Here is a 16,925-nt window from a genome sequence, read left to right as displayed (position 1 = left end):
GAGGACATTTAATATATGATAGGTCAAAGGTCAGCTTCACTGTGACATCATAATGTTCTGCAAAAACATTGTTCTGGCTGGAGAAGGGGAGACATTTACCCAGATACTGAATTGGTGACATTAATCTTGGGTGCCCATTTCGAAACTATGTTGATCGTATAGCTCTTTTGTGCTGCCAGCAGGAAGACTCTCTGGTAGTCCACCACAAGCTCTATGGTTCTGCTGATGTTGAGCTTCAGGTGATTGTTGTTCCACCATGTTATTAAGCTCCTTATCAGTGTAAAAATAGTCTCTAAGTGAAGACAGCATGTCTCTCACTGGAGATTACTCCCTGGAATCATACATGTCAATATAGTGATAACTTCCATTTTGCCAAAAAATACACTTTATACCTTTTATGAGATTCCTTTAAAGTCTTCACTACATATATTATGATTTTGATTTTTTGAAAGGAATACTTCACTCACACAATTACCATTTGTAATTCGGTTAGTCATGTCATGTTACCTTGAATTCGTGAAGAAAACGGACTGAAAACCACTGAATCCACTGAAAACAGCAAACTTATTTTATTGATTGATTGGGGACCACCTTTAACAACAGCATAACTATATCAGTATACCTTTACAAATTGTCACACAACTTGGGCAGTATAATCTAAGTCTCATTTACCAGTCCTATGCTCAGTCCTTCCCAAACACAAGCATTTTTGCTAAAACCTTATTTAAAATTCAACTGAAAGCAAAATTTACCAATGCTCTCTTCAAAACCAGACTCTTAATACGTTTTTTTTTTTTTGTTTTTTTGTTTTTTTGGTGACTGTAATAGCGAAATATAGTGATCTTTTTAAGTGAAAATCCATGTATTCGGAAAGCACTGAGCATACAAGTGGATAAATGAGACTTGGATAATACTGCATCAGTTGTGTGAAAGTTTGTAAACAGATGTTATGAGATAGTTTTGCTGTTATTAAATGTCTCCAGTCAACAAATCAATATGTTCGCCGTTATCCATGGAGGCATGTGAGAAAAAATAATTTTCTTTACAAATTCAAGGTAACACAGCATGACTAATTGATTAACAAAGGACCATTTTGTGGGTGAAGTATTCCTTCAAGACAAGATGACGTCCTAATATTTCAATCAGGAGAGACCAGGTGAATGAAGTAAAAGTGATTGTTTAATACAGATTGGAGGTGTACAGATTAACAGATGATGTGATGTATATGAATTGTCAGACTGTATTTGGCGCTTGGACTCCTGAGGGAGATTTGCAGTGGAGCGGCATCTGAGCAGCAAGATAAAGCCCCCGGGGAGTGGGGAGTGGAGTCCAGACACTGGTTGTGGTGGCTGATGACTCTGAGACTTAGGGCTAATGAAGCTGATGAATCTGTGAAGACTCTGCAGTGATGGGTGGAGGATGCGCACAACTACAGCATGAAAGAATAACGAGCAGAAAGAGAACCATATTTAAAACATAAATCAGTAAGATGATAGACTTACAGAGAAGGTGTGTCACTGTGCTGTTGGATAACTGTGACCGACTGACAGAACAGCTGATGTCTCAATTGACAGTCCCCAACAATGACAGAAAGGCTGAATCCAAATGCCTGCACTTCACCACACTTGCAGACTCGCGGACTGACTAATATTCAACCACATCATGATACAGAAATATGTACAAGTATAGGCTGTAGAGGGAATGAAAATGCATTGCACTTATTGCAGCCTAGCAAGCTGTGTTGTGTAATAGCCCAAAAAAGTTGGCCGGGAAAAAACCAGACGGATGAGTAGGCACTGTTAATCAACTTATATGACATATATATAAATAGGATAACAGCAGTAGTTTTCATGGCAACGAGTAAAACGGTCTCAAAGGCTGTCTATCAGCCGCTTGCAGTCTCTACCCTCACAGACTTAACCTGATGATGGTGAATTCATCACAGTGCAAATGACTGAAGTCCTCGAGGGCTCAGTCCGTGAGTCCAGAGCGTGGATATATCGATTCAGCCAAAGACATTATGAGTGAGCATGCATGCCTAAGCATGCAAAAGTATAGTCTTCCTGACTGTATTTTCACTAGGGCTTCTTTTGTTGGCTACCCTTTTTTATGAAAAAGAAAAAAAAAAAAAAGTTTATACATGTGTGTGTATGTGTGTGTGTGTGTGTGTGTGTGTGTATGTATGTATGTATGTATATATACATACATACATACCATATCTGTCTCTTCACATATTGTAGCTGCTTGATGAAACATTGTTAGAGATCATGCAGATATTTTTGCTACAAATCTACCCTGCCAGAATTAGGTCTTACATAATGGTTTTTCAGAATTTGATCTCAAAAGCCTTTTTTGGAGCCTTAAACAGCTTCTCACAGTCTTCCTCTGCAGATGGAGTTTGCTCAGGTGGTTGTATACGGCAGGAAGGGGGTAGGTGGTGGCATGTGAATGTTTTTTTGACCACCCAATGACTGTTGGTATGAAAGCTATCTCTGTGACAAGTGAGCAAACTCTATGTGCAGAGGAAGACATGAGATGTGGTTGACAGCTCTGAAAGGGTCAAGGATGAGCTTTCATGCTCAATTATTCACCATGTATTCTTTTTCTCAAAATAATCTTTTTTTCTGTCAAAGTGGATCCAATTGCTTAAGTGCAAACATCGGCCATATTCCAAATTGTCAAACTAAAACTGCATTTGGCCAAAAGGAAAGTTTAAAAAAAAAAAAAAAAAAAAGAATATTGCTTGAGCGTAGAATCGGTTGGCTTTTATCAGCTCGTTGTCTCTGCTTCCCTTTTAAAGAAAACAAAGCTCAGCTTCGGTTCTGCTCCCTTCCGTGACAACCAGGCTGTTTCTTCCACAACAGCACGGAGCCATCATCCTCTGCAGCCGTGGTGAGATGGCACCTCTTCATTTGTATCCGTCATAGTGCGTCGTCGGCTCACTCTGTCTGCCGCGTCGCATCAACCGGTCCGATGTTGATAAGAGCAGAGTGTTCGTGTGAACCCAGAGGCCTGGGGTCAGCATGGAAAGAGGAGACGAACCCTGGGACGCACGTCTTTGCGTTGAGAAGCACCCATAGCTCAAAATCCTCAGGAGCCTCCGACCTCATCGCATTCCCCCACGCTTCTTTAAATTAACCTCCAGCTGCACTGCGCTGTGCTCAGTCTGACTCTGATTGAATTCCACACACAGACGCTTTGTGTTTAGTTTGTCTGTCTCATCTGTAGCCCTTCATTCCTGTCCTACCTTCTTTTTGTCTGACCTTTTCTATGTCTGCCTTTGTGCGTGTGTTTTAACTGATATGAGTTTGTGTGTCTGTTGTCAGAGACGGCCCTTGGAGCCCTGGCCAGAGTTTTGAGGGAGGACTGGAAGCAGAGTGTGGACCTGGCAACTACCATCATCTATATCTTCTTCTGCTTCTCCAGGTGAACTAGCAGGGACACATTTATCTCCATCTAACTTTGACTCTTCGTTCCAACGTGTCATTTATGTGTGGTGTTAAATGAGGTCTTTATTGCTTGTTTCTTCATAGCTTTGAGTATACTAAGTAATATTGTTTGGCTGGTACTGAATGCAATGTGGATCTTGATTTCCAATTTAGAGTGTCTTTTGGGGAGTTTTGAACTGTATTTTTAGTCTCTACTTAAGCATGGCCGCAGGGCCATGTGACAGTCCACATGCAGCCAGAAATATATAATGCTTACATGTGAACACGTCTGTGTATTCAGACATCTAGTGAAGTATAAACAGACCCCTGTGCTCATCAACATTCTGCTTTTGGACTACATGGTTTTAGTTTGTTGACTAAACAGACATATTTAAAAAAGGTATTCATAGTTGGAGAAATATTTTACTTAAGTCAACTTATGGACGCCCATTGAAAGTGAAAGAAATATATTAGGTGAGTTCTATGTCAACAATCAGTGTGGACACACCTAGCAGTAGCAAGACACTATGTGGAGAGCCAACACAACATCTGTGTTAGACAATGTTGGGGGTAGAGTAATATATTATCTCTTAGCTGCAACAAAGTAATATAACACGCTACCAACAGGATTTTCGGTAATATTACATTTACAATGTCACATAACATGTTACTGCCCAAAACAAACTGTTTATTGTATTCATTTTTCAATAATCCACACTGATCCACACCTAGTAATATGTAATGTATCACATTTCGAGAGTAACTTGCCCAACACTGATGTTAGATAGTTGAACATGTCACTCTAAAACCATGGACATTAAAGGGATACTTCACTGATTTTCACCCAGCTTTGTATCATAACAGTGTGGGTAGTACGTGTAAATGAACTGTGGTAAACTTCCTTCCATCTAACCAGTACCCAGATCTCCCTGCTCCTCTCCCAGAGAAAGTTCACAGGATGACGCAGATGACACAAAATGCATCATTCAGCAGCATCCAGCAGTTTCACTGCTTGTCCCGGGCTGTTGGTCGAAATACAGGCTGTGCTTCCACATTTTTGTATTGCCCGCAGCCCATGCTGCCACCACAGACAAAAAGAGTATAGAAGCAGGTCAAGAGACAGACATGCCCCTCTCTTGCTTTCTCTTTCTCCTTCTCTCTTAAACTAAGACTTAAACTCAATCTCAATCAGAGCTTTCTCTTTTTCATCTCAAATATTTTTAGAAACATATTTTAGTGTCCTTTTTAGTTATAGCGAGATTGTGAACAGGAAGTGGGTGCCATACTGTTTCCTGCACAGTGAAAACTGAGGCTGAAAAAACTGACATCAAACAGCAAAAATAAGCAGCACTGACCAAATATAAACCCAGATTCTGTTACTGTGTTGCCTATTTCTTGCCCCAAATGTTTTCAGAAACATGTTTTAGCAAACTGTTTGAGTGTAATATGAGATTGTTTGTCACCAGCTGGTTGCCATTTTGTCAAAAAGATGAGTTTGCATTACGCACCACTTAACCATGAGTGTTTACCAGCAGGTGTAGTGCAGTGCATTTTGTCTGTTTAAGTTTTCTACCTCTTGAGCAAATGCCAGTCTTTTTTCTCTGTTTTCTCTGTTCGTGTATGACTTTGTATTTGCATGTTTCTACTGCAGAGACAGCCTAGTTTTATGAAAAGACCATGTTTCCAGCAGTGGAAAAACTTGATCTGATTGAAACTGATCCCAAAGGTGCTGAATGGTCTTTCACACCAAACTGGTTAAAAAAATTCCTCTGCATGGAGCTAGAAATGTACATGGGGAAACTGTCATGTTGAAACATTAAAGGGACAAACACGAAAGAACACAATTGTTTAAAATATCAGTGTAGGCTGAAGGATTTAGTTTTCTGTTCACTGAACCCACACTGGGAAAAAATGACCCAGATCAACAGTACAAAAATTATGTCCATATATATATCTGGTCATGTGTATTTTTTGTATTTGAAGCACAAACCCAGTTTACCAGATTAGGGCACTCAAAACATTTTGCAAGCTGCATTGTTGCCTCCTTATGTACAGTACACATTTTAGTTGTAACAGCACAGACCCTCACAGCCAGTTGCCTCTGCTCACTTCTCTTTTCACTGCTCTCTCCTTTTCTTCCAGTAGTCATCCACCTTTGGCAGCCTACCTAGTACTGAAGTTTCACTCTCCAACTGGGGGTTAGGAAACACTAAAATTAGCCCTCACTAGAATAATACATAAACGTCTGTCAGAGCTGATTTAGGCTGCAAGAGGACGTGTGTGTCTGAAAACTGATCGTCACTCTTGGCTCGTGTCCATCTCTGTGTTATGCTGTTTGGATTGTGAAACGGTTCAAGTTGGACTGATTATAAGTCGGACCAGGACATACTGTTTGACTGAATGTGTTTTGACTTTGACAGTTTACTTTGTAAACTACTTCAGGGGTGACGGATTGGGTCATTTTAATGACAGCTCCCAGCTGGAATCACCGATCTTAAAAAAAAAAAAAAAAAAAAAAAGTGGATTTTTAGTTTTGAAAATACACTTTTGGATAAATGGAGGTCTTTTTCTCACTCTCTCTCCTTGTTAATTTTCCTCCTCTAGTTTCTCCCAGTTCCATGGCCTGGTCACACATTTCAAAATTGGGGCCCTGTGTATGAATATCATTGAGCATGAGCTGAAGAGGTATGACCTCTGGCAAGATGAACTACAGAAGAAGAAGAAGGCCTATATCCTTTTGTGAGAGTCATTCAACGTAAAATTCTTAAGTCTTAAAGACAGTTGTTTCTAAATAAGGTAGATAATGGAAAGTATATTATTTGTATGTAACTAAAGCTGAGCACAATACTCAGCTAGGTGACAGTTTTAATGGTACAGTATAAGAGGAAACTCTGTTTAATGTTTTTTCCTTGACTGATTGCACATGAAGAATTCCCTGAGAATCAAAATTTGAAGAAAGAACACGAGAAGTCTTTCAGAAAGTACCAGAGCCTTCTGACCAAACAGGAGCAGCTTCTGAGAGGTAACTGTTGAAACTTTTTACTTCATAATGATGTCAAACTCACGTGTCCTTCAGTGTCCTCTCGGCTGTGTCTGCATCATGTTCTGGCTGTTGCAGATATTGGAGTTGTGAGGGTCAGTGTAGTCTGTTTGTAAGACTAAGCTGGCAGTTTACTCCAGAGTTAATTGAATTTGGCGTGCTCTCAGACTGCTATTGAATACGGAGCTATGAGCAAACACCAGTCTACTCACTGCGACTCCAGGTCCGTTTATTTAACCTCTCCAGCCCCTCTGTCCTGCAAGTGGGGCAATCAGCAAACTTTATTTAACGTGTTAGTGGAGATCCCAAAGTTTCCAGAGTTATCAGAGAAAAATTTCAGAGTTATCAAATTTTTCCGAGCTATTGGACAAAGTTTCAGAGATATCGGACGAAGTTTCAAGAGTTTTCAGACAAAGTTATCTGACAGAGTTTCCAGTGTTACCAGACTAAGTTTCCAGAGTTATCAGACAACGTTTTTAGGGTTATAAATAGGGATGGTAGGATTTTATCGATATCAATGCCATTATCGATTCTGCTTATCGATCCGATTCTTTATCGATTACCTTATCGATTCCTCCTGTGAATTAATGATACCACCTGTTGTTTGTAACCCAATACATCTGCTTTCAGAACGTTTTATTATGAACCTTAAAGCCATGGTCTAGTTTAGAAAGATGATGAGAAGGATTTGAAAAAAAGCATCCCCAGCCTGAGTGTGTCAACACCACGCAGCTAGTGCAGCTAACTCAGGTGAGGCAGCTAACGCAGCTAGCCCAGCATATTATAACAACAAATAGCGTGCAAATCAACTCAACTGCCCTCATCTTACCATCCTTGGTGTTCCCATGAAATCCGACAACAGGAGCGGGGATGCGCCGAAGCTCCACAGTGGGCCAGCAGCTCCAGGGAGGCTAACAACAACAGCGTCCCGCCCGCCGTCCACCTGGAGCGGGGATGCGCTGAAGCTCCACAGTGAGCTAGCAGCTCCAGGGAGGCTAACAACAGCGTGAAGTGAAGCTACGGCTTTGACCGCTTCTGTCTCTCTGCCATTACGTCTTCTTTGTTGTTGAACGGGCTGCTGACTGACGAGCATAGATTCGGCGTAATGAAAAGAATCGATAAGGGAATCGTTAAGCATAAAGGCTAATGATGTCGATGAATTGGACCAGTTGGAACCAGTTCTTAACAGGAACCGGTTCTCGATTCCCATCCCTAGTTATAAAGCAAAGTCATCAAACAAAAGTTCCATAAGTTTTCAGAGTAATCAGACAAAGTTTCCAGCGTTGGCAGACAGAGTTTTTGAACATGGTATCTTTTCCAGATTTATTAGACAGAAGTTTTCAGAGTTATCAGAGGGAAGTTTTCATAGTTATCATACAGAGGTTTAAGTAAGTATGCAGACATTTAAACCTTGGTGTCAATGGTCTGAAAATTTAACTCATTAGATTTTTGTCATTGTTTTAAGTGGTCGATTGATTAAATTGATGTAGTTTTAAACTTCTCCATTGTGAGGATTTGCGGCTTCTCTCTATTTTATGTCATTTTAACCTGAATTAATGTGAAGTTGGATTATTGGTCAGACAAACCAAGACACCTGAAGACCTCAGGCTTTAGGAAACTCTGATGGGCATTTTTGACTCTTGTTGTTTTGTAGACATAACAGTTAATTGATTATTCATAAAGCTAATTGACAGATTGATTGGTAACGGAAATAACTGTTTGTTGCAACCCCAAGAAGCACAAGAGAAATCTAAATTAAATATGAAATAACATTTAAAAAAAAAAAAAGCAAAAACAACACTGTAGGCATGAAAGTGAGTTGCAGCTAAATGACTGAACAGGAAACAGTCATTTTAATTTCTCAGCCTGATCCTGTTGTCTCCGATGTGTTTGTCCCTGTAGTTGCTCTGTGTCTGCTGCTGAACCTGGCTGAAGACACGCGCACAGAGCTGAAGATGAGGAACAAAAACATCGTCCACATGCTGGTAAAGATCCTGGACAGGGAGGACGAGGAGCTGCTGCTGGTGGTCGTCTCCTTCCTCAAGAAGCTGTCAATCTTCTTGGAGAACAAGAATGACATGGTGAGTCAGGGAGGGGTGGAGTAAAAGGGAGAGGAAAATAAAAAGGGAGGTTTTAGATAGAAGATAAATAAAAGATATATACTTAGTATTTATTTTTCACATATGCATGATGGCCTCCTTGCATATCGTGTTCCCTCAGAGCAAGCAGTGGAATCAAGGAGGGGACACGAGGAAAGAGAAGTTGAGGCAACAGGCATTTAACAAAATGAGACAGCATTGCTACGAGGACATAATTTTAAAGCAATGTCAGTTAAATACGACGTTGGGCGTAGCTGCATCATCCGCCTACAGCTCACTGCTGTATTTATGATCTCTGTCAAATAAGCATATTTACTTTTACTTCAATTCACAACGTGGCATAATGTGACAGGAATGTAGGGATGTCATACATGTTTTTATATTTAAAACACACACACTCACACATAGCTAGTGGGTGAAATGATAAATAGGTCTGTCAATGTGGGGCTGAGTGTCTGTCGCAGTAGTTTTTGTGGTGTGGCCCGCACCAGTGGCACTAATCAGCTGATTCAGCCTGATTCAGTGTCACAGCCCGTTGGTGACATCACTCTGATTGGTACTTAGGTAAGAAACCAACAACTAAAGTCAAGAGAGCGAGAGATTGAAACAGACTTGTTAGATTTTTTCTTTTTTCTTTTTTCTTTTTGCCATTTAGCTCTTAAGCAGAAACGTTCCAGAATTGTTTGTGTAACTGTTCGCTAGCTCACAGTAAATATCATTTATTCTGGCATTTGTTGTTTTGTTGTTATGTTGTTTATGTGCTCATGGCTGACCTGGGTCTTGAATCCGTCCTGTCAATCTTCCAATTTCCCTTTTTGAATGATGAATGCAGACTACCACCACCTACTGGTGCCGAGAGTTGTTCCATCTCATGCAGGTGCAAAATGTTCATGCTACTTGGATGTTGACTGTAGTCTTTGCAGTGTGTTCAAGTGCAACGTGTTGGTCGAGACACAGGCGACATAAGGTGACGCAAAAGACGGCCTTCGTCTCCACTATTTCTCTGATGACGGTTTGTTGTGTCAGGGCCTGTAAGAGTGGATGCTGTTGAAGCAGCACATGCTCTTGCTCTCTCTCCTTGATTTTCAGTATTTGTTTACATGAAAATGACATTTTGTTTGTATGTGCTCTTTTTATTTTCCTCTTCAAAAGCTAGTCAGAATTGTTGTGGACTTGGGATTTTAAACAGGTTTATCATTACACAAATCTGACCCACAGAGGTTTTGCTCATGTTCCTCTAGTTCAGTTTAATAACAAACAAAGCATGAATCATGGATTCATTAAGCAAAATAAGAAAATAACCCTGCAATGAAGTAATAAGTAAAACTACTCTCAGGTTAAACAATATTTGGATTTACCTTTGTTTAATTAAAGAAGTGCTTGTTGGAGCAGCTTAGCCAATTCAGCCAATCTGTTCCTTGTTTAAAATTCACGGCGTCTGTGTACCAATAGAATCAGTCTCCTTTTCTTTACATGTCTAACAAATGTGTTTTTAACAACATTGTTTTGAGACATTTAAACTCAATTAGTTAAATATAGAGGAAAGAATCATTCTTTATTTGTTTTGTAAAGCATTCCCCAAATCATTTCAGTCATTCCCTGTAGAAATGCCATTTGAAACTGCGCTCATCAAATTTTAATTTAATAAATGCTTAGAAGGACCTCTTTTGGCCACGTGTCCACAGCGCTCGCACAGGAACCTCACCGCCCCGACTTTCCCTAATCCAGCCCCACCTGGTTCCAATCTCACTCAGTTTGTGGCTCTTTATCAAAGCCAGACCCTGTTAGGAACTGGTTTTATCTCCTTGTTTCCCATTCGGTGTATCTTTGATTCAGATTAAAGAACCCTTCAGGGGGGTTAGACACATTGAAGCATGTGCCCAGCAGGGAAATAGTGGTTTCAACACTTCGACTCAGTGGAGTTTATCAGCTTACACAAGGGAGAAGGGTTTCCATTTATGGACATGGATGTTTAATTGATTTTAAAATAAGACTGATCACTCATTGGTACTGTACTGTATGCCATCAGGTTTTATTTACTCAGCGAACATGCTGTGAGTTTCTCCAAATCAGATAAGACTTCAACACAGCCTGATAAGTTTTTTTTCCTGCTGTTGTCACTAATGGAAGGGGAATGTCAGTGGTAATTGACACAGGCTGCAGTTGATTATGCAGCTCGAGGTCTGGTTTGTGATGGTGCGACTGGAGCTGGTTTTGCACACAGTAGCAGCAAGTGCGTTTTTAACTGAGAGCAGGTTGCGTCACCGTGATATCTGGCTGCGGGGAGACCACAGGAGAGGGGAGACAGACATGTTAACAAGCAGCACTGGACTGACTAGCAGTGCTGTCACACTGACAGTCACAGTGACAGCATGCAGTCTAAACACTACCACGCTGCTCACATTTTCACACATCAGTGATCCCATAAGACGCAGCAGTCATGGGTTTGTGTCTGAGTGTGTTTGTTGTCATCAGCTCAACACCTCCACCTGCCTGTAGGTCTGTAGGTGAACCTGCTCCAAGCTGGACATCTGGCTTAAAAAAGTACAAGGTGAGGTTTCAGTGTTTTATGGAGATAACTACTAAATGTGATAATTCACCATACTTACATATAATTATGACAAGCATATTACAGGGTGGTAGGGCTGCATGTTTGTAACAAACAGATGTTGTCATCAAGGGAAGAATTACATTAAATGCAAATTTTCTGATTACCTATTTTTATAGGCTACATGTCCTAGTAAAAAATAAGTGTAAATGATTATTTTATAACTTGTCCCAAAATTATTGCATAGCTTTGTGATCATTATTTCATCTTAAAATGGCTGTGAGTTACAGTATAAATCAAACATCCATCACAGTACAACTGTGTTGCACATAAATGCAGCCAGTGGTGGAAGAATTATTAAGATCTTAATCTTTTACTAAAAGAGTAGAAGTACAATCAGCAAAATACACTTAAGGCTGTATGTACTTTTATGAACTGTAGTTAGAGAATCTTGATTCCTGTTTGATCGGCCCTGCCTAGTTTGACAGTTTGACCACAGGACCGTGTGGAATTTTGTTGTGTATACCGAAAGTGATTGTTACAGTAATCTTCTCTGTAATGTAACAGCAAAATTATTTTCTGTAAGATAGCTGTTGACAGAATGGTGCTACAATATGTCAATTAGGGCTGCACGATATATTGTTTCAGCATTGACATTGTGATGTGCAATAGTCGCATTGCAGTGCAGTGCCAAGTAAGGCAAATCACACTCTTTATTTTCCATGACTAATACAGACCAAGCCTTCCCCTTTAAGAAAGCTGATGCAGAGCAGTGGCAGACAGTGAAACTCTGCTGCATTCGTGTGTTTAAAAAAGTACCATAAGTAGGTTGACAAGTCTGGCAGACACAGTGAAGCACATGCTTTTGTGAAATGGAAATTTTATTTTGGATCCTTAAAAAATTATGCAAAGGTTTAAAAAAAAAAAAAAAAAAATTACAATGGACAAAAAAGTTTTTTCTAGTGACTAGTGAGTAATGCAGCACGACACTGAGATGATTAAAAACCTTGTGTGTTTTTTTTTATCAAGACATACAGTTAAATCAATATTGCCCCACTTTTTATTCCAGATCAGTGACAAAACAAGCCCAGCAGTCTTTCTAAAAAGTGAAACATATTCTATCCATATTCTAAGAAAAATTAGCATCTACTGCAGCATTTGCCATTACAAATTAGAACCTGATTTTAATAAAGCAATAGATGGTTAATTTGTTCTCCTCCTGTGAAATCTTTCCAGCATAACAGTGTGGGTATAACACATCATTTTAAATGTGCCTCTTTTATCCATGATATCCACCCATGCTCTGTACGTGTCATCATTCAAACATTTAAGCTCTAACCTGTAAAAATCTGGCATAAAAGTCTGTCAAGCTGCTAACATTTAAATCATGCTGGTCCGGGGGGATTCTGGGGGAAGGTGTTCCTTAATAGCTGCAGAACCTGGAAGTTTGACTTGCTGTGTCTGTTTTTGTTTGCAGGCTGAAACATTTGCCGTGGAGAAGCTGGCTCGGCTGGTTCCCTGCGAGCACGAGGAGCTCCTGAGCACCAACTTGCGCCTCCTGCTCAACCTCTCCTTTGACACAATGCTGCGCAGCCAGATGGTCCAGGCAGGACTCATTCCTAAAGTCTCCTCATTGCTTGGTAATCAATCTGACCGTGTACTGCTGTAGTTTGTTCCCATAGATAGGTTATACTGGTTCACTGTGTGTGTTTATGACAAAGGTTGTATGTATTTGCCTCTGCATCAGGGAAATCATAATTCCAGGCTTTCAGCAAGAGAAACAGACAAGTCATGAGAAACACTCATCCCTCCTGAATTGCCTGTGGAGCCTCTAATTTGTTATTACTCAGGCGTATGTGCAGGTGCAGTTTTTACACAGCACCCAGGCCTCAAGCTGCCTCTGGTGACCATTAGAGCAGTGACCCCCTGAAAGCTCCAGAGTGGTGCAATTGGTGCGTTGTCTCATCCGCGAGGTCGTGTGACACGGTCAGAAGCATCTCTGACGGGCCTTTTGAAGCCTCTCAGGGGGAGGCTCGAGTAACGGCGCATAATTAATATAATATATTTGTTAGAATAACATGCCAGAGCCTCTGCACAAATGTTGTTTTTGCAGGAGCAGGCCGGAGAGGTGGAGAGGTCTTCAGAGATTTGGGGGGGGGGGGCTGTTTTTTGGGAAGTGGCGGGTGGGGGTTGCTCATTCAGGAAGTGAGGCGCACACATAATATAATTTAACACTGAAATATTACGCCTGCTCACAGTTTTGACACTGTTGAGTTTGCCTGTATTTGTGTGTTTGTGCATGTGTGTAATGCTCTCTGTATGCGAGCGGATGTGTCATTAATCATCTGCTTTCACTGCTGACTGTCCTCTTTTCAACTGACACACTCTGCATGAGGACTCTTGCCTTATCTATAAAGAAAGAAGGCAGCCAGGGGACTGGTATGTCAGCCTCCACTCTCTCCATCCAGACCCGAACAGAGGTCACGGCCCCTGATGATAAGATGAAAGTGGAGTTAGATCCTCCACTTGTCATCATCATCTCCCACTCGATCCATCCCACCACTGCCTGAACTTAACAGAAAGTAGAAGATTCCTTTTTGGCACCTGCATCTTCATTTTTGCATGTATGTTTTACAGGTATTGCAGAAACAATTTTTTGATTAATTGATCAGCAGAACTTAAGTCAACAATTTTGTAATCTCTCAAGACAGATTCTGCAATTTACACTGTAAAGGAAGAAAAAAAAATTCTTTTTTTTTTTTTTTTTTAACCAATGGATTTCCAGATTGACAATTTTGAAAATCGGCGCATTGGTTAAGTCTTTATCAAGCAAAAATGCCAAACGCATTCTGCTGTCAATGTGAGCACATGCTGCTTTTCCCCGGGTATGTCACAGTAAACACGAGGCATTTAAAAAACGTCTTTGGGACTGTGTGTTTTTTGTTTGTTTGTTTTTTTCATCTTTTGTAACATTTTATATAGAAGTAGTGTCTAGCCTCATTAACCCATTCTTCTGATGTAAAATTCATCACACATCCACCCATGATGACTCTCAGTAAAGTGTATAGACAGATCAATGTGGTATTTTCAATCTGGTATGGAGTATGTTAGGGCTTTAAATCCCAACAAATATGACACTGCAGACTGGGCACATGGAACAAAAGCGCTGTCTGCATGTGTGTGGACATGTTAGCATTCTCCAAAATAGACCCTCTGTGATAAAACTGAACCAGGTCCACTGTCTGTATCTGCATTGAAATTGGAGTAATTCTGGTCTTAATGTGTGGACATGAAATGTAAGCAGTTCAACCACTGTTTCTCAACAATCTGAGAACAGTCAGAAAAACAAGCATTAAAACCTAAAGGGACAGTTCACTCTAAAATTAAACATACTGTTCCTCCTTCCTGTAGCGGTATTTATCAATCTAGATTATTTTGGTGTGAGTTGCTGAGTGTGTGAGATATCGGCAGAGATGTCTGCCTTCTCTCCTATGTAATGGAAGTAGTGCGGTAGTAGTGGGGCGGCAGTAGCTCAGTCCATGGGGACTTGGGTTGGGAACCGGAGGGTCGCCTGCTCGAGTCCCCATCCGGACCAAAATATGGAGCGTGGACTGGTGGCTGGAGAGGTGCACTGCCAAGGTGCCCCTGAGCAAGGCACCAAACCCCCCAACCGCTCAGGGCGCCTCACCAAGGGCAGCCCCTCACTCTGACATCTCTGCACTTTGTGCATGTATAGGTCCTGTTTGTGCATGTGTGTGTCTTTCGGACCTGTGTGTAATTGACAAGCAAGAGTGAAAACATTGAATTTCCCCTCAGGGGGATTAATAAAGTAAATAGACTTAAACTAAACTTAACTTAAACTTAAACTTAGTTGGCACTGGGCTTGTGGTGCTCAAAGCACATAAAAGCATTTGTCGCTTTCCAAATCATGCACAAATTATTCAAGATCCTCCACAGAACTTGATGTGAGCAGTTAATGTAGGAACTATTTTCTTTCTACCAAACTACACCCGCCAACTGAATCACAACGCAGAAGGAAGTGTGCACCTACTCATGGACGAGAAGCTCATGACAGTGTGAGATGTAAACACAACAGTGCCCCCCTCAGCTGAGCTGTAACGTTAACTAGCTCCGTGCAGTGATTTGGTTGTCTGGTGTAGTTCAGTTGAAAGGTAATGGTTCCCACATGAAACTGTTCACAACAAGGTCTGTGGATTATCTTGAGTAACTGGGTCATGATTTCTGGAAAGAGACATTGCTGCTGAGGTCTTTAATGTACTTTTAGTGCTTGGAGCACCACAGGCTGAGTGCCTTCTAGTTCTATTATGCTGGAGGGAAGGCAGACATCTCTACAGCCGATGTCTCCAACACTCTGTAACTCACACCAAAACAATCTCGACTGATAAATCACACTACAGGTAAGAGGAAAAATATGTATTCTTGATTTGAAGGTGAACTGTCCCTTTAAATCCCGTATCAGATTTATCATGAGAACCTTTTCTGGTATCACAATTATAGACTAAACAATAAATTGATGTATTAAAGAGCATTGGTGGATGAGTAGATAATGAAGATAAATGTGTCAGCTAGAACTGAAACAATAAGTTGATGGAGAGAAAAAGTTTTAGCAACAATTTTGACAATTCATAAGCTGTTTAGTTTTATTTATCAAACAAAAATACCAACATCCTCGAATGGGCTGCTTTTTGTCTGTTATATCACACTGTAATCTGAGTATCTTTGGGTTTTGATTGTTTGTCCATATGAGATGCAAATAGTTAAGTATCAAAAAAACAATCAAGAGGTTAATTAATGATGATGTTTTAACATGATCATTAGTTACAGCAGCAGCCTGACTTTTTTTCCTCCTGTGATGCAGCATGTTGACTGTCATTACATTGCAAAACCAAATTAGGAGACTTGAGTGGGGAGTGGACCTCTTTAAGAGTATTGTACCCTGTTATGTGGTGTGTGATGTCTCAGAAGACCAAACCCAGCTTGCTTATTTATCCAGAAAATGCAATAACAACGGAGCAGTGCTGTCCGCAGAGCGGGCCCAGACGCCTCTTAATGTGTGCGGGTGTAATTTTACGAAGGTTAGGCGGTTTTAAATCAGGCTGGGGTGTAATTGGAGTTTAGCTCTCCCACTAACTGCCCCTGAACAGTCTAGTTAATTCTTAACAGCTCCCCCTCACCTTTTTTTCTCTCTCTTGCTCCAACCCTAGCAGTGTTTTGAACATTTAATGGGATCTCTCTGTTCGCCCATAAAGGATCCTCCATGTTCCTACTAGCAAAGTGAGGGAGTCCGCAGGGTCTGGAGGAGCATGTGTGTGTGTGTGTGTGTGTGTGTGTGTGTGTGTGTGTGCGTGTGCGTGCGTGCATGTGCGTGTACTTGGTTGTGTATTTTAAGGTATTGGTTGAGGTAAAGGATCACTAATGAGAAGCACATGTTCTGGCCAATCGCTAGCTGCGCTGGAAGGTCCAGAGCAGCGTAGCTTTAACTTATTAAGGGCAGTAAAATTGATGCTTCCTCCTGTTTTCCCAATTAAAGCTAGAAGCCGTCTCTCCCTCCTGTGATTCCAGGGCTGCACTGAGCACATCTGGATCTAATACTCAGCGATAAGGCTCCCTGTACGGCCAGTGACCGAACACGGCTGGGACCAGTTTTAACTGGACCTGGTTGGGGCTTTTGGAGGCTGGTGGGCATTACAGGAGGTCTGTCGGTGGTTCTGGTCCAGTGAGGAGCCTCTCTCTTAACACTTCTCTTAATGAAAAGTTCCTGGGTCAAACTCTGGTCTGAACTCTATTAA

General features: G+C 41.0%; 1 protein-coding gene across 1 annotated transcript in view; it reads left to right on the top strand.

The window, feature by feature from the left end:
- The window catches only part of kifap3a (kinesin-associated protein 3a), a 53,727-nt gene that overhangs the window by 2,687 nt on the left and 34,115 nt on the right, over nucleotides 1–16,925 (top strand). Inside the window, exons 6-10 of the mRNA XM_049589108.1 lie at nucleotides 3,327–3,426; nucleotides 6,033–6,157; nucleotides 6,352–6,450; nucleotides 8,371–8,549; nucleotides 12,593–12,755. Coding sequence (XP_049445065.1) covers nucleotides 3,327–3,426; nucleotides 6,033–6,157; nucleotides 6,352–6,450; nucleotides 8,371–8,549; nucleotides 12,593–12,755 — 666 coding nt within the window. The remainder of the gene's footprint in view (nucleotides 1–3,326; nucleotides 3,427–6,032; nucleotides 6,158–6,351; nucleotides 6,451–8,370; nucleotides 8,550–12,592; nucleotides 12,756–16,925) is intronic.

This window comes from Epinephelus fuscoguttatus, linkage group LG10 (genome assembly GCF_011397635.1).
Source record: "Epinephelus fuscoguttatus linkage group LG10, E.fuscoguttatus.final_Chr_v1".
In the NCBI taxonomy this organism is placed as follows: Eukaryota; Metazoa; Chordata; class Actinopteri; order Perciformes; family Serranidae; genus Epinephelus; species Epinephelus fuscoguttatus.
The sequence above is the reverse complement of the archived record's forward strand: the minus strand, read 5'-3'. Positions and strand labels throughout refer to the sequence as shown.